The sequence below is a fragment of the Trichoderma evansii genome, assembly GCF_050947405.1.
Source record: "Trichoderma evansii strain SZMC 28006 chromosome Unknown GGI43scaffold_19, whole genome shotgun sequence".
Taxonomy (NCBI): Eukaryota; Fungi; Ascomycota; class Sordariomycetes; order Hypocreales; family Hypocreaceae; genus Trichoderma; species Trichoderma evansii.
In genome coordinates, this window is record NW_028145187.1 from 408,705 (window position 1) to 428,230 (window position 19,526).

Consider the following 19,526-nt stretch of genomic DNA (forward strand, 5'->3'; position numbering starts at 1 on the left):
TTGATAGTCTATAATATAATTCTAGGATAAATGATGTCATGAGCATTAGTGCAGCAATAACATATCGAGTTTATATACAGAGAATAAAATGTCCATCCCATTCCCAAATTGCAGCTTCTAGAACCGCTTGGTTTCGCTCTCATTCCATCGCCAATGTTCCTTGCAGCATCTTGGCTTGTCCATCTCCTTCAAGCGTAACCGCCATCCACAAAAGCATGGATAAATCATCCACTTTCTCAACCCATTCGGCCAATTCTTTAGCAAGGTCAGCCTTTGCCGTCTTGAGAAAGTTTTCGCCACGAGACAACGACTGCCTCAGTAAAAATAAGTTTCCCATTGTCAGGCCTCGATTTCCCTTCATTATTTTAGAATTATTCTCCTCGTTATATCTTTTCTTCCAGTCTCTATCGGATATCAGCTGCCAAAGTTCTCGGGTACAAGGCAAAGGCAGATGGACAAACTCCGGGCATCTCCCCTTTGAAGGAGTTTGTCCCCTTATATGGAGTAACAAGTCGATCAAGTACATAAGACAGGCGATTCTGAGTAAATGTTATTAGTAAAGACAAAGGATAGGTCATGCTTGAATCGTGTACCTTCTTTGGCTCTCCACAATGGCCCATTTGCTACGATGCAAGGATGCGTAGTCTAATCCTCGGTCGTATGAGCTGATGCTGTATAGTCGACGAGCAAAAATCTGTTCAAGTACAACAAAGTAAGTACGATGGTCATGCGATGCAACGTTTAGTTGTGACTCAGACTGTACCTCTGTTGTTGAAATTAGCCAGTCTATATCCTCACTTGGTACAGATTCTGTAGACTGTGAACATAATAGGCCATAAATTAAAGTCGTTTGTAAAGCCTGCAGCATGCTTTCTGTATCATAATTTACATACTGTTAAAGTAATTCATAAGTATTTCTTCTTGTTACGTCTCCAAGGAAAGTACTTTGATCATCATAATTGGTTAACTTACCTCTGAGCGCATCTCGCGTACGTGGGTATATATCTGTCGCCAAATAAAAGAACCGCTTTCTGACGTCCGAGAATAAAACATTTGGGTTAGATTCCTGCAAATAGCCAGAGATTGAGGCAAGCAGCTATGGGGCGCCTCCGGAGGGCATTCGTCGTTTTGACTGAGGAAACATGGAGGGTGTATGAAAGGTGGCAGGATTCTGCCCTCTGCAAACCGGCGAGTATAATCGACCAGTTGGCTTAATATCATCTTGGCTGTCAAGGATCCTTGCTGGAATGATCTCTCGCGCATCGAAAGAGGGGGCTTGCCCGAGGTATCAATGGAATCCATCGGCGTCATCAGAAAATCCGAGCTGTTGAAATTGATGCTGGCTGGCGTAGAGGAGGATGCGGTGCTGAGTTCAAAGCTTAACATAGAATATGGAAAATAGAAGGGATCCGATGTTGACAACGGATCAACAAAGTATTGGGATACAGAGCTGTTATCGGAATCTCCCTGTTTATCCGGGGATGGAGTTATCTCGTGAGGAAAAGCCGTTGTTACAGAGACATCAAAAGCTGAAAATGTATCGCTTTGGTAGATAGCTAGGTCTGGCATTTTAGTACCAGTATCGATCAATGTAGCCATATCATCAAATGCGTTTTCTCCCAAGTTTGTATCAGAGCCAACAAAGTAGTTTACTGGTTCTGTTGCTACAGCATCTGAGATCTCTGCGATAGAAATTGAGTTGTCCGTATGTAGATTCCCATTGTTTAGAATCTTATCAATGGCTATCGGAGCAGTTGCAACAGGCAATATTGGCCTGAAATCCTTCCTGCGCTGCTGATTACCTGAATTGCGGATACGGCTGTGCGGATAGTGGCACTGGAGGAAGCGCTTTGCGCACCTCGAACACGGAGACGACAAGGAACATCGCGATTTGGCCACGCGGCAGTTGTCGCACGATTTGGCTCGGGTATTAGGCATCCGGAAGTTCGGAATATCTAGCAATTCAGGCAATGGATATTGAAATAAATAATAGAAATGCAAAAAGCGACGGAGATTGGGGCTGCTTTACTGACCCCTTTAGCTAAGCCAGCTAGATTTCTGAAGCGTCTCCGGAGTTGTAAGCCAATAAGCTATCGCTGCCGGAGTTTGCAGCCAATCATAGCGAAGTAGATAAGATCATCGGCAGCCATAATCTGACTTGGAGCATGAAGTAGTGGCGGGGCCGGCCTATGCTAAGAATGCGCTGAGATAGGCAATGGGACGTCGAAAGCGGAAGCTTGAATTGTATCAAGAGTAGAAAAAAAGATATAAAGAAGCAAGTATAGCCCTATGAGTAGTCAGAAGCATTCTTTCGTCTATATCTTATAAATCTAATCCACCAATTCTATTCTACAAGTTTTAAGTCGGAACAACTTATTCTACTAAACAATGGCTTTCCGGAAGACTTGTCTCATTACAGGCTGCTCCGCCGGTGGAGTTGGCGCCGCATTCGCTGAAGCCTTTAAGAACAAGGGCTATCATGTCTTTGCAACAGCACGTTCACCTTCAAAGGTACCACAAACTCTCCATGAAGCATCCAATGTCACTGTTCTCGCACTCGATGTGACATCCGCAGAATCGATCGCATCGGCACTTGAAGAAGTCAAAAAGGAAACAAATAAGCTCGATGTTCTCATCAACAACGCTGGGCTTGGGCTAAATATGCCAGCCCTCGACACATCACTTGAGGACGCCAAGAAATCATTCGATCTCAACTTTTTCGGAGCTCTGGCTATGATGCAAGCCTTTGGCCCAATGCTGGTCACAGCTAAGGGTTGCGTGGTTAATAATTCCTCTGTGGGCGGCGTCTTCCCCTTTCCTTTCTCCAGTACGTATATGGAACTATTTCAGCTTCGCCCCTTGCAACACTAAACTAATTTTAATAGGCATTTATAACGCCGGCAAAGCAGCCCTGATTCATGGAGGTGAGACCTGGCGTATCGAAATGGCACCTCTTGGAGTTCGCGTCATGACTCTCGTTACCGGCGGTATTGCAACAAATTTCTTCGTCAACATGCAAACCCTCATCTTCCCTGAAGATTCTTTCTACAAGCCCATCAAAGACATCATTGAAGAAAACCCGGAGGACAATCCCTATGGCATGAAGCCGGACGCATTTGCCCAGGATATTTTATCACGAGTCGAAAAGGGAGCCAATGGCAAGCAATGGGTCGGTGGCGGCGCTAGTATTGCTCGCTTCGGTTTGTGGTTGATGCCTCAAGGTGCTATTGTAAGTATTCTTTCACAACATGGGAAACTCACTCTTTTGTCAGTACTAACAATGAACGATATTATAGGATAAACTCGTGCAAAGTATAAAACCATTTGCCAAGAAGCTGGAGCAAGAGCATGCCAAGACTGCTTAACTTCAACAGCCGCGATGGTCTTCGAGATTCCAATATTTGTTGTTTCTAACTGCTTTTTCATTTGATAGCTTCCTTTTCAATCTGATACTTGTAACATATTTGCATCCATGGAGCTTTGTTTTTGTTTTCAGCTCAACTTTGATATAAAGTCAGTAGATAGTTTTTTATTCATGTATAGTACGTACACAATTTTATTTCTTTTGTTACATTCAAGAAGCACAACAGCTAGACAGCTATCTTTAAATAATAATAGAGATTCATTTCATTATAAATAGTATTTATTACTACTTCATCTTGTTAACAAAACTCCCTTCCCTTATTTATCTGAGCATTTAACGCTCTCTATCCGTAGATATCATTAATTAATCACCATTTTAGTGTTGAAATTGAAACTTATTTTCGCTCTGTAAAGACAAGTGGACATTCATCCTGCACATCTAGTTAGCCATACGTCCAGTAAAGAACCAGGTCCACGAGGCTAGTGTTCATGAATATTCAACATACCATAGGAAACAAGGTAGCAAAAACTCGGATTTCTTCCGAGCGGCTTGTTGCGTGATGTACCCAATCAATTTCTAATGAAGCCTTTCCAATCATGTGGGCAAGAGTAAGAGGCACATATCTTCGTGCAATACAGTCATGTGCGCCAGCACCGAATACCAGCCAATTCTTCGTCTTTGTCTCAGCATCGCCTGTGATCCACCGTTCTGGGTCAAATACATCAGGGTTTGGGTAGGCTACTGGATCGTGAAGAGCCGGGTAGCAAGTTGGGACAATCATGGCGTTCTTGGGAACTGTGTAGTTTGGCGTAACCGGAAACGCCTTGGTGGCGAGATAAGGCACAAAGATAACTGGCGGGCGGTAGCGGAGAACTTCTTTGACCACGGCGTGGGTGTAAGTCATCGACTCAAACATATTAAGTTCGAACGGTCGGTTTCTGTCGCCACCTCGAACAGCCAGGTTCTCTTCTCGTAGGCGGTCCAAAACATCAGGTCTCTGAGCCAAAATCTGGAACAGCCATGTGGTAGCACTGCTAGATGCATCTTGAGAAGCAAAGAGGAATGTGAATAGTGTTTGGGCAATCTCTTCTGGTGTGAATTCGCGAATAAGATTGGTCGGTTTCTCGAGCCCCTCAATACCCGCAGCGAGTGCTTCGTTGTATTTTGTGGATTCATACATGTGTTCAACCCATTGGTCAACAATGCATGTAGGTCTGACACCTGAGGCCATGTTGGCCTTGCATGCAGCAGCAGCCTTTGTAAATTCTGCCAGTACGGCATCTGCTGTACGCTTTCCTCGCCAGCACTTGGTGAATGGGATATAGATGGATAGCGGGACGTTGACAAGGTCGAGAGCATCGGTAACAAGATAGAAGTCATCTGCAATCCTCTTGACTGCCTCTTGGGAGATGTAATCTCCAAAGAATGTCCGACAAGACAATGCGCAGTTGATCTCTCTGAACCAACCCATAAACACGGATGGTTTTCCCTTGTTCTCTTTGCTAGCTTGAACGAACTTTTTGAAATAGTCTCCGTAGACTTTTTCTTGAACTGGCAGATACCTGCTCAAAGCTTTGTTTGTGAATAGGCCAGTCAATCCTCTGCGGAACTCAGCGTGTGCTTTTCCATTGAGGAAGACCCATGCTGTAGGACGCATTATTTCTATCGCCATTGGAACAAGGCATGGTCTCGTAAACGTTGGAGATTTGAAGACTTTGTGCGCGATATCGCGGTCCGAAGCTAAGACGACAAACCTATAAAGAGGTTAGTCCAACGTCTATCAAACAACACAAAAGAGTATCTCCAACTACTGTTGCAAGAAGATGCGAAATACATACTTGTGGAATACAGATACGCAACTAAGGGGGCCACTGGCGAACTGTTTAAGATAGGCATCGAATTTTGGGTAGATTGCTTGGAAGAATGGTCCCATGAGCGGAATCTTGAACATGGGCCCAGCTATTGAGCCTTTCTGTTTTATATATAAAACTATTATTGTGTTAGCAGTTATAGTAACTCTTGAGACAGTTTCGATGACATACACTGATCGTATGCGATTAAAACCAATAAAGCCGTGACGGCTATCTTCCAGTTCGAATCAGGAAGATATGCTGATAGGACACCACTCGCTCGGCTTGGAACGCCATACTGAGTACCATTCGTTATAAATTCGACAGTGGCTGGAATGCCACTTTCGAAAATAGTGGCCATGGCGATATTGGAGACAACTACAAGATCGTGTCTTGCAGAGGATATACGAATGGGTCTATATGGGAAAGAATTTGAAGGAGAGGCAACTGTGTTATATATATACGAGCAACTAACATACTCTGCCTTAACAAACATACACTGGGTAATTAGCCTACTGCAGCCAATTTTAACCAAAGTGGAAAGTGGCCAGATTCGCTGCGAATATCCAAGCAGTTGGCTGCGCATTCGTTCAACATCTACGAATTATCTGAGACGCCTCGTATTCGTATATTGTAGATTCATCAATCTGACTCTATCTCCCAGCATTTAGTAACCGATTACGTGCTAGACTCCGAAAACAAATGGTGTCCCGACCCGGAATATCATTGCGTTGGTATGCCAGACAATGAGGCCTGATTGCTCCGAATTACCATCGCGATTAAGACAATTCGGAGTCTAGTCCTGATTAGTTCTAGACCCCGAATTTGTGAGCCTCAGCATGGGGCAGCCCAGCGGACTTTTCGCATTATCCTGGCTCAGGGCAGAGTTTCGATTGGCCTGTCATCATTAGCATCGAGAAGAGCCCACTATTTCATTGCATGTTTGCTCTGAAAACATGCGACTGTTCTCGGATGAGGACCATGGCAACGGGAATGATCATGATTTAATTTTCTCTAGGCCAGATTCTCCGCATCATTAAAACGCTGCTCACAGCCGCAGGGGTTGTAGACATGGTCTTACCATTCATCAGATAAAATATATTTATATACAAAGCAAACGGTGGTATAAAGGGCCTCTTCGGCGCAGTCTTGATGCGCCGGCGGTCCTGGGTATTGAGAAAGGTCTATTGCCTAGTTGGGTGATTGTGATGGAAACAAAGGAACTTGCTGCCTGCGTTTCGCAACAACCTCAAATACTTCATTCCATGTCTGGTGGAAAAGTTCCTCCTGCGGCATTCTTATCCAAAGGATGCTCTGCAGCCGCATAAGAACATCTTCCCAAATGTTCAAGTCGAGAGTTTCCGCACCTACACAGACTTGATCTAGGAACCACTGATGGCCCTCGCCCCCAATTGTCGACACCAAGCCAACAGAAAGAGCCCAGACTATGTGTGGCTCATTCATGTGGCTAGTTCCAGCTAAGACGGTTAAATGGTACCGTAGTTGGAAAATTATGATATGCGCCAGGCCAGCGTGGGAGTAGTACGTGGTGCCGTGTATGATTAGCATATAGAGTGCAGCCGCATATCGGAGGCACTCAGAAGAAGCGGACTGCAATGGGTTCTCATCTATGAGTGGAGGCAGCAGCAGTAGTCTGTGTATGACATAACATGTCAGATCGTGCAGTGCTGTATTTGTGAGATTTGAATACCGTGGGTCCTCAAAGATGGTCTTTAGACGTGATAAGATGCTGCCCAGGGCCGGGTTTATGTTTAGATCATCAAAGATCCCATGCGGGGTTTCTCCGTCGGCAGAGACCAGCTGCCACTGCGGTATTGGACTGATGCCATCTCCATGACCAAAGTCATCCTTGGCCGGGAATTGAGGAGTTCCCATGACCAACATAGATACCCTGCGTGAAACTTTTTAGTAACCAATTTCGCTTTTAATATCTCCAACACTCACCATGACACCATTCGCGCTGTAAGCGGACTTTTGCGCTTTACTTCGTCTATTCCACCCCTGAAAGTAACCATCCTTTTGACTCCATCAATATGCGTTTTACTGGCTTCAATGTTTCCCTTGCCATGCTGTTCATTTCTTTGTTAGTAAACTAATCCACAACTGAGATGTGAGATCATACTTCAATAGCCGCCAAGGTCACCACAGAATCTATAGTCTCATCTTGAAACGCTAGTGATGAATCTTCAATTCTTCTTCTCACCAGAGCAATCGAGTCAACCATGAGAAGGTCGGAGATTGGAAATCCCTTTTGCGCCTGTAACTCCTCATAAAGAGAGGCCGTCTGTAATGAGACGTGAAATAGCGCCTGATCAGCAAGGGCAAGAGGCCACCATGAAACAATGAAAGGATTTGACTCTATATTGAGATCCAAGGGATAGTATTGGAACGCAATGCTAGAAAGAACTAGAAATGTCAGTGCATGAATAGGGCAGATTCGCCGTTCGTAGCAGAGAAAGACTTACACCGGTGAATGAGGCGTTGAACATGTAACCGAGGGAGTCTTGTCGATGGATATGAGTCAAAAGGGTCAAAAGATGCTGTCCCCGGATTTATTAACAATCCCGGGTTTTCCGAATGTCGCGATATTAACTCCCTCTCCTGCACCACTACAGACAACGCATCCTTCTCATTCTTAGTAGCTGATGAGTTGTATCCCACAGTCTCTGTAGATGTCACCTGCGCATCCAAGGGCGAGTTTAGAGGCGAGTTCGCATACACGCACTTAGACTTCCTCTTGGCACATCGAGAGCACTGCGGAACTCGGAGATCACAGCCTAGCTTCGCTTTTGCGCATGCGTTGCAGGACCTGCGCAGGGTTGTGCGCATTTTCTAGTCACGAAAACGGCGTAGCTTGGCATCAATGATGGCAAAGTCGGTGAAGAGTGCAAGGCTGTATAAAATGGCACCCAGTCATATGTGCCCATATAAGCATGTTTATAGCGAATTCCGAAGCTTACTTCATAGATGCAGGTTCAAACCATTAGAAGCCCAAGAATGGATGACTAATGCGGGCCGTGTTTCGGACAGTGGTGTAGCACACAGTGCTGCTAGATTAATAAAACGAGAGTAAGCAACAGTGATGTTTCCTACGCAAGGACATGAAGTTATATCCCGAGAGAGGCTTGTTCCTGTTAAGCCGGGCTTATAAACCTTAACTGGTACATGTAAGTTTATAATTTCGCTGTCTATCACTGCCATAATCCTTTGAGCTGGTACATATTTAGCTGTTTTGTTCTTAATTTTTAACTCTAAAACTGGGCGCAATATAAGTGCATGTATTTTTAGTATGTGGTTACAAGCTTAGCTGATTGCAAATACCTAACCCACAAGAGACTTTACGCATGGAGCTATAGGTGCCAGTTATTAGCGGGTCAACCAGCAGAAAGGTGTAATAGTCGACTGAAGAGCAATGGAACCTAATACTCTGTACGACAACTTGCTATCTCTAGGATGGCAATAGAGGGAGACATTACCAACTGGTACCGATCAAAATTCTTCTAGCCAAGACCATACCTATTTGTATTTTAACGATCATAAGGGCTGATAGCAGTGATCTTCCGCACTGTATTTTGAGACGGAAGATGTTATAGTCAACCGCAATCAGTTGACTATAATGACTTCTGTCTCAAAATAATTGAGCAATGGCATCAGCTTTGTATCCTCATGCCTTCGTTACAATCAATAAACATCAATGCCGCATTAAGCAGAGAACTATACTATATGCTAATACACTACCTCTCACGGCTTTTCATTCTGCATTTACTATATTTATATAGTTGTCTTGGCTACCTCGTCCGCCTAAAAACTTTCAGTGTGCTAGAATCCCAAATCATTCAAGTTGTAGATGCCTCTCTCAAATATCTTCTTCGAAGGAAGTGTAACAGTCTCCCACTGCCTTGATGCCAACTCGTTTGCCAGCGGTGGCTCCTCCCTCATGTACCCATTATCTGGGATATCTTCATTGCTTGACATCACCATATTAGATGTTATCTCAGAGGCATAAAATTCCTTTTCGTCAGCGATATCACTTGCCAGTGATTCAGTAACTAGTGATTCCTCTAATGTAGGCGGCAATGCGGCACTGTTCTCGGTTTTCATTTCCCCGGCTGGGTGACGCACACCTTGATCCCAGTGGAAGAAATCATCCTTATCCCAAATTTTCTTGACTTGCTGTAATTCATGGCGATTTTCTCCATAATATGCTTGCTCGTGAATATCTGATGCCAATCTTCCATCCGGAAAATTGATGAACGCTGCCTGCCCATTGATAGAGTATGGCCTCAGCTGTCTCTTAAAAGCATCGAGGAAATTCCACATATCTTGTTCCAAAAACTTTTCATACCATTGCACCATGATATATGTGTGATAAACACAATCGCGCCAGTGGTATGCCGTGGCTGATGGTTCTTTGGAAGCTGCTTCGCCGCCCGCATGTATCCACGTCACTTGCAACAGGCCACGCTCTCCATCAAAATCTTCCTTGAATGTAGTCATATTTTTTCTGATGATGTCCGTAATGGCTTTTATATCGTCTGCATTATTTTTAAAGACAAATGAAGAATAAATCATGTAAGATGGGTTTTCAGGGAAAGCTTTCTCAGTCTCTTCTGACCACTGAGCAACCAGCGTCTCATGAAGGAATAGAGAAGACGGCTCTTCCAAGGATCGTTTTATGAGTGGCTCCGATAAATCTTTGTCGGTGATATTTGCTCTAATAAGATTTTCGAATTCGGCTTTGTCACCGTTATGGTAGACAAGAAACCTGACGCCAATGTTGCTCTGTGAAAGATCGCACAGCCAAGAGCTATCAATGGTGAGCTGGTTTGGCCAAGCAGTCGTGTAAAACTTTCGCATCGTCTCCATAAAGATTTCCATCTGGGCCGGAACTTTATTATTTGGCAGCCACGTATATCTCCCAGCTACGACTTTATCGCATTGGAGCTCCTGGACTTGCAGCTTCATTTCGACCACGACTCCAAAGTTGCCGCCACCTGCTCCGCAAAGCGCCCAGAAGAGCATATCTTTCTTGGGATCGTTATTGCCACTATCCTTCACAGTGACTTTTTCCCCATCCGCGGTGACAATTGTAATCTCCTTGACAGTGTCGCAGCCCATGCCGAAACTTCTCGTAAACGGGCTAAGGCCACCTCCTAAAATGAAGCCGCTTACGCCCACAGTTGGACATCGCCCACCGTTAATGACGTATCGGTTAAGTTTCTTATTAACAAATTCTTTATACGCATTTCCCCATAATGCACCGCCCTGCAATGTCATAATCATTGAATTGGTATCGAGCTTGACATTGTTCATTCGGCACAAGTCTAATGAGATGCCCTTCTCAGTGGTGGAGGCCCCCGCATAGGAATGTCCGCCATTCTTAATCGTAATTGGTATTTCTCTTCTTTTAGCTTCCCTAACGATTTCCTGGACCTGTGAAGCCCGCTTAGGCTGCACAACACAGCCGGGTCTTGAGTATCGATAGAGGAAGTTGGCTGTTGCTACCGATCGTTCATATGGTAATTCGCCAACTGCGTAAACTGGTATTTCTTCATCTTTGAAGAACTGAATGATGTCTTTAATTTCTTCATCCATGGCGAGTGAAGTCCCTGTAACTAGTTGAAAGATTGTTCAGATGGTCATCAATAATAAATTTGGAATCATCTCCACAAAATCTTCGAGAGTCATCCGTTATATAAGAAGACAGCAACAAAATAACAAATAGTAGATTGACCTGCCTCGGAACACATTATTGCGGCTACATGTAACCCGGCACATGATGTTCAACTTGAATCATACACGTCTTCACCAATCCAAAGCCAAGCCCAGACTTTTGCCACTCCAATCTATCAACAAATTATTTGTTCTTTGAGCTGTAATTGGCCTAGCTGTACATGGGTATAGGAGCTGAGACGGCATGCTGCCCAATTCGGTAGCCCCCAAGGCTGTTTTCCAATAGTTTTGTAAATAGTCTCCTCTCAGCTCAGTTCACTCTAGCTGATTAAACATAAGAAAATAGTGGTTTACTGCACTTGATAGGGTGAAAGATCAAATATAGCCAGCATCGATCTATTTAGCAATTAGGGATTGCGATGATAGAACTATTGGGTACATGTAGTGTATGTACTTCATACGCTCTATATTTTGCTCCCGCTTCTAAGTACAGCTGCGATGTGGGGTAATTTGAATGCCGTAAAGGGTTTTATGCTTCCATAAATTGTACGACTGCATTGAAAGGTTCAGGTATTCTGTACTTAAAATAATTTAGAAACAACTTTCACGATTTATTCTTAGGCATTTTATCACAAAACTCCATCCCTCCAAGGTGCCCAAGATCCGAAGGAATGGTGCCTTTACACAGATATCTTACGCAGCCAATAAGATCAATGATAACAATTTTTCGCAGTTGCATTTGGCTAAGTTGGATGCTTAATGGCGTAGCTACCAATTATTCATTAATTCAATAAAAATATTATCGTTCAGGTAGATGTGAGGCTATCAAAGTGAATCGTGAAATATTCTGGCCGCCATGATAATGGATGGCATTTGTGCTTCTAAGAGCGGGTACGTACCGCCAAGCTAGTCCACGTTCAGGCCTCAGGCACCACAACGCAGATCGTACCAGTCCAAAATCTTTCAAGATCCAGTTAACCAAAATTGCCCGCGTTGCGACAAACGGCCCAATTATACCACGATGCCTCCCCGGATACCGTTTCTCAGCACAGCTTCGTGCTGCCGAGTCGCCGTCAACACTCCCGCCACCTCATTGACAGCCTGTCTTGCCAGGCTCACCCTCCAGCAAACCCAAACCCGTAATGCTTCGATCCTAGGCAGCCTGGCCAACAATGCCGGCGCTATCAAAAACAGAAAACGAGTTGGTCGCGGTCCCTCCTCAGGCCACGGCAAGACCTCCGGAAGAGGTCACAAGGGTCAGAGACAGCATGGAAAGGTCAAGCCCTGGTTCCAGGGTGGTCAGACACCTTTGATCGTGAAGCACGGCAGGAAGGGTTTCGACAACTTGTGAGCGCTTCTGGAGGCGGGGCATTAACTTTTGCGCCCCGCCAAATTCTCAAGATACAGATACTGACCTTCTTCAGCCGAGCACCCAAGATCTCTGAGGTGAACCTGGATCAGATCCAGAACTGGATCGACCAAGGCCGACTCGACCCCACAAAGCAAATCACCCCGAAGGAGCTGATCGAAAGCAAGCTGATCGGCAGCGTCAAAGATGGTGTCAAGATTCTCTCAGGCGGCAGCGAGGCCCTCAAACAGCCCATCAACGTCATGGTATCAAGAGTCTCAGCAGGCGCAATTGCTGCCATCGAAGCCACAGGAGGCAAGGTTCTCACCAGGTACTATACGAGACTGGCCATCCAGCGACTGCTTACTGGCGAGTCCGTCAACACAGACCGACCCCTACCTGTTGGTCCTGAACATGTGGAGGCAATCTTGGCGGAGGCGAGAAAAGGCCCATTCCGATACAGATTACCAGATCCTACGAGCCGTGCCGATATCGAGTACTACAGAGATCCTGCACACAGGGGATACCTGAGCCACCAGATTGCTCCAGGCCAGTCACCCAGTTTGTACTTTAGGGTGCCTGGTGTACACAAGGTGAAGAGTGAGGTGAAGAAGGACAAGAAGAAGGCGGAAGAGACGTTGTGGTAGAGCGGGCGTGTCACGTTATGAATGATGGCTGTATTTGGGTCTTGCTGCGCATAGATCGAGCGATGGACTTGGGGAGAAAAGGCTACATGTTTCAAGGATAGAGGATGATGCAGAATGAAGGGCAAAATGTATAATATATGTATATGTAAAAACGGGCATAAATTTTGTGCATGCGTCAGCCGCGTCATTGTCATCCATGGGTGCCGTATCCGTAATGCTGAGTGCAGCTCATTTTTCCATCGCCAAGTATAAGGCTACAAGTACCTAGTAAGTGCGCTGAACGGACAAAATGTCCATCTTACACCGTTTATACTAAAAGTAGAGCATAATAGTGCACTGAACTCGTACTTTGTTCATAATCGAGATATCGCCACCCATTCCATCGCTTATCTGCTCTGCCTTGCAGATATGATGGGGCCATGACTCCTGGCAGCCCAGGTTCTCCAACGTCTACACTACACTCGGCGTCTCACACCGTATGTCTGCGGACTAATGGTTTCTCTTTTCTCCCTTTCAATTACAGTTTTACAATTCCTTTAATTCTTAATTATTTATTTCTCTCTCGCTCTTTAATATCATTATTAATTGCTACGTCAGCTGCTCCGTGTATATTCCTCCCTTGGACCCATATCGTCGTCTTCCAGCCAGCCAGCAGGGCGCTACAGCGGCGCCATTACGCAGTCGCCGAGCTAAAGGAAGACGCAACGCAACACTAGGCCGCCTTGGCTCGCCAACCCTGCTTCATCATTAATACTGCGACAACCAACCTCGCCTCTTTCCGACGCTTCGCAACCCCGCGACCGCAACAAATTCTCTCGCTTCTCCTGCTGTCTGGCTTCTCGTTCCTCTTCTTTCCCACTTGTCAGACGAGATATACAGCGAGCTTTGTAAGTCCTAATCGGCCCCCGGCCATCGCAGCATGTCGCTCTTTGGAGACGAGCCCACCGACAATGGCCCAACCATGGGCTCGCCGCCGAGCCACCGAGGCGGTCTTTTCGATGAGGAACCTGCGTCTGGCCGCAATTCCTCCAGCCTCTTCGATGATAACAGCGGCGCCTCCTCGCCCTGGGACATGCCCACGCCGCGCAAGCAGCGCAGCCGATCTGAGATGATCCGCAACCTGCTGCCGGCTTCGGACGTGCCCGAGAGCTACATCGGGGCATTTGATGCCGTGGTGGGCGAGGATGGCCGAGATGGCCAAGTCACAGCTGCTGGCATCGCCAAATTGTTCGCCGTGGCCCGGCTGGATGCTGATGCCCAGGCGCGCATCATGGCGCTTGTGGCTCCTGGCCAAGGGTCGGATGTTTTATTGTCGCAAAACGAGTTCAACGTGGTTCTCGCGCTGATTGGGCTGGCGCAAGAGGGCGACATCATCAGCCTCGACGGGGTTGATGAACGACGACGAAGTGAGTTGCACCTTTATATACGGCTTTTGTTTGCTTTTTTCTGTCCCATCTTGGTCGTGAATATACGTCACTCTTTATGCCAGGGCATTACATCATGGAGACCCTTGCAATACCAATCAATTTACCCCAACTCTCGATCCGTATCGTCAGTTGCGATTCAGTCGCACTCATGTCAAAAACGATCAGACAACCGATTGGTGGTCGCCACCTGATCTGATGAATCCTGCAACAACTATGCTTTACTAACACTCTCTCTTTTCTTCTTTTTTTTCCTTCTTAGGCAGCCAGCTAACGTTTCGTGCTCTTCATTAGACATACCTCAGCCCAACTTGCCCGGCCTAACCGCCGAAGTCGTTATGCCTCCTATTACCGAACTTGCGGCGAAACCACCACAGGTCCCTTCCAAACATGAGCCAGAACCCGAGCAATATAAGCCTGAGCCTCAACCCCAACCTCAGCCACAGCTTCCCGAACCGCAACCCGAACTTGAGCTTCCGCCGCCTCCTTCAAACGTCCTAACCAGATCAACCATGGTTGACCCCGAAGACGATCCGTGGAACACGCCAGATTTGCACAAGGGTCACTCCCATTCCCGTTCAAATGGATCAGAGAATCACACCCCTGCAGTCAATGGAAACAACCACGATTTCAACCAGAATGCGCCTCCATCATTCGAGCCACGTCCCACGAACCATTACAGTGCTCCGCCCGAGTCAGCCCGCCCATCCAACCGCCCAAGGCAAGTTTCGAGTGGTTCTTTGTCTGGCCAAGGCGGCTGGGGAGGTGGCTTCTACGGCAGCTCACCCTCTGGTGGTGGCTTTAATGATGTGCCTCCTCAGGTTCAGAACCCACCGATGCCCACTATGCAGAACCTGTTTGGAGCGGATGGCGCTGGTTCAGGGCCTGGAGGTCCGCCGACTATGGCACCGCCCCGAAGTTTGGGCGGCCGCGTAGGAAACAGCGCCGAGGAAAACGTCGTTGTAACCCTCATGCCTGGAAAGGAGGGCATCTTCATGTTTCAGCACCACAACTACGAGGTTACGAGCCAGCGACGTGGGAGCAAGGTCGTTCGCCGGTACAGCGACTTTGTGTGGCTATTGGATTGCTTGCACAAGAGATATCCTTTTAGGATGCTGCCATTGCTACCTCCCAAGCGTGTAGCTGTCAATGGCAATCATCTATCCAACGACGGCGCCTTTATCGAAAAACGACGACGAGGGCTGGCTAGGTTCCTCAACGCTCTCGTACGGCATCCAATTCTGAACCAGGAGCAGCTGGTTGTCATGTTCTTGACAGTTCCTACAGTAGGTTACCCAGTCTTTTTCCTGATATACTCGCAAAATAGAGATGAAATAAATTTGCTAACTAAATGCAGGAACTTGCGGTTTGGCGAAAGCAGGCAACAATTTCTGTCCAAGACGAGTTCACTGATCGGGTACTGCCCCCTGGCCTGGAAGATTCGCTTCCGCCAACTCTTGAGGATCTCTTTACCCGAACAGGCAACGGAGTTCGTCGTTCTTCCGAGTTGTACATCACTTCCTGTAACATTATGGATCGTCTCGTCAAAAGAACGGAGGGTGTTGCTGCGGATCATGCGAGGGTTGCCATGTCCCTCATTTCACTCACGGAAGCCTCGGCAGATACTTACGCTACCGACACGAGCGAAGTTCCGCTGCTCAATGACGGTTTAACAGCCATGAGCAGACACTTGCGAACTTGCCAAAGCTTACTCGAGGACGAGAGTCGAGGATGGGACGAAGGGGTGCTGGAGGATCTGAAGCGACAGCGCGATGCTCTAGTCAGCCTCCGTGAGCTGTTTGATCGAAGAGAGCGATTGGACAAGGACAACATTCCATACCTGGAAAGGAGAATACAAGCTAATGAGACCAAGCTGGCCAACTTGCGATCCAAGCCAGAAGGTCTAGTCAAGCCCGGGGATATTGAAAGGGTGGCAGAGGCCATCATCAAGGTACGTTTGATGCCCTCTCCGCAATTTTTGCGTATCTACTAGAGCTAACACTGCGGAAAACAGGATAAGGAGTCCATTGTGCAGCAGCACAACCGCTCCATCTTCGTCAAGGAGTGTCTCCGAGACGAACTCATCACCTTTCAGTCAACCCAATACCACGTCAGCAGATGGAACCAAGACTGGGCTGGCGAGCGCGTCAAATATGCGGAGATGTTGGCGGATAACTGGCGCCGCCTATTGGACTCTCTGGAGGGTATGCCTCTGGGCGATTGAATGCGATGAGTCTGTGACTGAGAGACAAACATGTTTATATGTATATATGTGTCCATGCATCGATAGGATAGCGAGGGGGAAGAGCAGTGATGTGCAAAGTTTCATGAGACTGGGTTGATTGATTGGTTTTAGAGGAAGCAGCAGTCGAGGCACGATACCCTTCGATTTCTTTTTTTACTTTTTTTACAAACATTCCCTCATTTGTTTTTATGTACGAGCTTGAAGAACATAACTCCCTTCTTCCCCTTTTTTTTCCCATGACGGAGCGGGCGAATGGTCATTATAATTCTTATCTTTTGTCATACTATCATAAAGCGAACTGTCTTGAGCAGCATTCCATCTTTCATTATATTTCCATTGATACAAGTTATTTAACGCAAACAGAATGAACACCCTCACCATCCATCTGTTACAGCTCCGTGGCTCGCATCTCCTACCAACCGCGCATACTTGGCCAACACTCCTCTCTTGATCTTTGGCTCTGGCGGCGTCCACTTCTTCCTTCGCTCTTCCATTTCCTCGTCTGATATGGCAACGTCGATTCTGTTTGTCTCCGCATCAATCGTCACTTCATCTCCGTCTTGGACCAGCGCAATTGGGCCTCCTACCACAGCCTCGGGTGTTACATGGCCTACGATGAATCCGTGAGAGGCACCGCTATATCGACCATCCGTAACGAGGGCCACGTTGCTCAATCCCGCACCCATGATGATTGCTGAGGCGCGCAGTTGTTCTGGCATGCCTGGACCACCCTTGGGTCCCTCGTATCGTACAATCAGCACCAGATTGCCGTCATCACGCTTGATCTGGCCCTTTGTCAGGGCGGTGTTGAGCTCATGCTCCTTGTTGAACACGCGGGCCTTGCCGGTGAATTTGAGGCCCTCCTTGCCGGTGATCTTGGCCACTGCGCCACCGGGCGCGAAGTTGCCCTTTAGGATACGGATATGGCCGCTGGACTTGATGGGGTCCTCGAGGGGTCGGATAATTTGCTGGCCAGGGTCGAGAGAAGGCCAGTCGGCGACGTTCTCAGCGAGAGTCTTACCAGTGACAGTGAGGATGGATCCGTCGATGAGACCCTTTGCGATGAGCATCTTGAGCACGGAGGGCGTTCCGCCGACCTTGTACAGATCCTCCATGAGATACTTTCCGCTGGGGGCGAGATCTGCCAGGAAGGGCGTGCGGTCGCTCGTCCGCTGAATGTCATCTATGGTGAGAGGCACGCCGGCGGTGTTGGCCATGGCGAGGAAGTGTAGCACGCCGTTTGTTGAGCCGCCAAGGATCATGGTCAAGACGAGGGCGTTTTCGAAAGCTGCGCGGGTCATGATGTCACGGGGACGAATGTCCTTTTCCATGGTGACTTTGATGACCTCTGCGACACGCTCGCACTCGCGATTCTTCTCGGGCGAGACGGCTGGATACGAGGATGAACCGGGCAGAGTGAGACCCATTGCTTCGATGGCAGTGGCCATGGTGTTTGCCGTGTACATGCCTCCGCAGGCACCTGCTCCGGGACAAGCATGGCGCTCAATATCGTCCATGACGTCGGAGCTGGAGCGTCCAGGCGCATCGGGGTTGTTCTTGGCCTTGAGAGAGCCGTAGGCGTACGCACCGGACGCTTCATAGCAAGTGGAAATGTTGATCTGTCTCTCCAGCAGGTTGGAATGACCCTTGCGGATGGTGCCTCCGTAGATCATGATGAAAGGTCGGTTGTGGCGTGCCGCGGCCATGACAACGCCAGGCATGTTCTTGTCACAGCCGGGAATGGAGATGTTTGCATCGTGGTGCTGGGCGCAGGTGACGGATTCGATGGAGTCGGCGATGATTTCACGGGTTTGGAGGGAGAAGCGCATGCCTGGGAGCTTATTAGAATGACATAGGGTTCGATACGAGATTATATATTATATGAGACGAACCGTCGCCGCCCATGGTGATGGCGTCTGACACGCCGACGGTGTTGAATTGCCAGCCGAGCATGCCTTGTTTCTCAACGGATCGCTTGACGATTTGGCCGAATTCGAGTACTATCATGGGTGCGTATTAGTTTGCTAGTTGACGCATAAAAGCGATGCATGCTTGATGCTCATTTTATCCATCTTGGATGTTATGAGGTCGTCAAAGTCAAGCACTCACGATGTGTGCTATAATACTCAAGTTAGCTTCAAAACAGCCAATATTTCAAATAAAATGACATATTCCATACTTGCACGGATTGCCCTCCCACCATACGCTCGCAATACCAACTTGCGGCGCATTTTTCATCGTATCCCTATCCGGGACTCCAGCTCCGTAAAGCATAGCCTTTTTTACCAACCGTGTCAGCTTAACTCATATACACGTTTACAAATAATTCTTCAATAGTGTATACAACACACCTGTGCTCCGGGAAAGTCATGGTCTCTAGTAAGGCCCGCCGACCAGCGATTCAGCGCTCCTCCGGGAGGAAGAGCCTTGAACTGGATGTAATCGCTCGACGACTTGGGGTCGTGTACCGGCTCGGCACTGCCAGATGTCTGCGACGCCATTTTCTAAATGTGAATTTTTGCCTGCAAAAATATTCTTTAATAATATCAGCTATGATGTTAGCTACATCACTCAATGTAAGAAAAAGCAGAAGCAGCCAACAGGAGAAAGCTTATTTATAAAACGGTCACCAGCTCATGATCTTCTCCCCTCAAAGTCAAGCATACCCCACATCGTCGAGAAGCTCCATCCATGCCTTGGCAACGCGCCGTACCACTATTATCAAATCACCCGGTTTGAAATAGAAGCGATTCCGGAGGCCGAGGGCCAGCTAAGCTTAACTGGACCCTCCCCTCTCCTTTTCTTCGTCACATTCAACTTGTCCGATGCGGCGGCAATTGAAGCTTGGAAGCGGCAATTGAAGGGTGTGGAAGCTCGGAGGATTGAGGTCATACTCTGTGGGCTGTGATCGGCACAGCTTACACGGGATAGAATACAAGGAAAGGAAAAGGAAA

The 19,526-nt window shown here is 47.3% G+C and overlaps 7 protein-coding genes across 7 annotated transcripts; 2 read left to right on the top strand and 5 right to left on the bottom strand.

Moving 5' to 3' along the window:
• Positions 1-139: 139 nt before the first annotated feature.
• GGI43DRAFT_424669 (uncharacterized protein) lies at positions 140-1,885 on the bottom strand (the record flags this gene model as incomplete). Its single annotated transcript, XM_083208405.1, has 5 exons — positions 140-539; positions 594-694; positions 764-892; positions 973-1,774; positions 1,818-1,885. 5 exons carry the CDS (start codon positions 1,883-1,885, stop codon positions 140-142), a joined length of 1,500 nt encoding a protein of 499 aa, XP_083057878.1.
• Positions 1,886-2,388: 503 nt separating this feature from the next.
• Positions 2,389-3,487, top strand: GGI43DRAFT_429310 (SDR family oxidoreductase; the record flags this gene model as incomplete). Its single annotated transcript, XM_083209094.1, has 3 exons — positions 2,389-2,827; positions 2,886-3,229; positions 3,297-3,487. The coding sequence occupies 3 exons, from the start codon at positions 2,389-2,391 to the stop codon at positions 3,363-3,365; spliced, it is 852 nt and encodes a 283-aa protein (XP_083057879.1). The 3' UTR covers positions 3,366-3,487.
• Positions 3,488-3,758: 271 nt separating this feature from the next.
• GGI43DRAFT_424671 (cytochrome P450) lies at positions 3,759-5,575 on the bottom strand (the record flags this gene model as incomplete). The annotated part of the gene is made up of 4 exons (XM_083208406.1): positions 3,759-3,794; positions 3,870-5,118; positions 5,203-5,353; positions 5,407-5,575. 4 exons carry the CDS (start codon positions 5,573-5,575, stop codon positions 3,759-3,761), a joined length of 1,605 nt encoding a protein of 534 aa, XP_083057880.1.
• Positions 5,576-6,405: 830 nt separating this feature from the next.
• Positions 6,406-8,064, bottom strand: GGI43DRAFT_386396 (uncharacterized protein; the record flags this gene model as incomplete). Its single annotated transcript, XM_083203788.1, has 4 exons — positions 6,406-7,126; positions 7,180-7,304; positions 7,358-7,641; positions 7,701-8,064. The coding sequence occupies 4 exons, from the start codon at positions 8,062-8,064 to the stop codon at positions 6,406-6,408; spliced, it is 1,494 nt and encodes a 497-aa protein (XP_083057881.1).
• Positions 8,065-9,054: 990 nt separating this feature from the next.
• On the bottom strand, positions 9,055-10,861 carry GGI43DRAFT_429321 (FAD-dependent oxidoreductase; the record flags this gene model as incomplete). Its single annotated transcript, XM_083209095.1, has 1 exon — positions 9,055-10,861. Exon 1 carries the CDS (start codon positions 10,828-10,830, stop codon positions 9,055-9,057), a length of 1,776 nt encoding a protein of 591 aa, XP_083057882.1. The 5' UTR covers positions 10,831-10,861.
• Positions 10,862-11,929: 1,068 nt separating this feature from the next.
• GGI43DRAFT_424674 (uncharacterized protein) lies at positions 11,930-16,551 on the top strand (the record flags this gene model as incomplete). Its single annotated transcript, XM_083208407.1, has 7 exons — positions 11,930-12,255; positions 12,333-12,856; positions 13,787-13,790; positions 13,822-14,309; positions 14,622-15,613; positions 15,685-16,278; positions 16,342-16,551. 7 exons carry the CDS (start codon positions 11,930-11,932, stop codon positions 16,549-16,551), a joined length of 3,138 nt encoding a protein of 1,045 aa, XP_083057883.1.
• Positions 16,552-16,946: 395 nt separating this feature from the next.
• On the bottom strand, positions 16,947-19,073 carry GGI43DRAFT_386400 (dihydroxy-acid dehydratase; the record flags this gene model as incomplete). The annotated part of the gene is made up of 5 exons (XM_083203789.1): positions 16,947-18,403; positions 18,465-18,572; positions 18,682-18,689; positions 18,752-18,849; positions 18,924-19,073. 5 exons carry the CDS (start codon positions 19,071-19,073, stop codon positions 16,947-16,949), a joined length of 1,821 nt encoding a protein of 606 aa, XP_083057884.1.
• Positions 19,074-19,526: the final 453 nt, after the last annotated feature.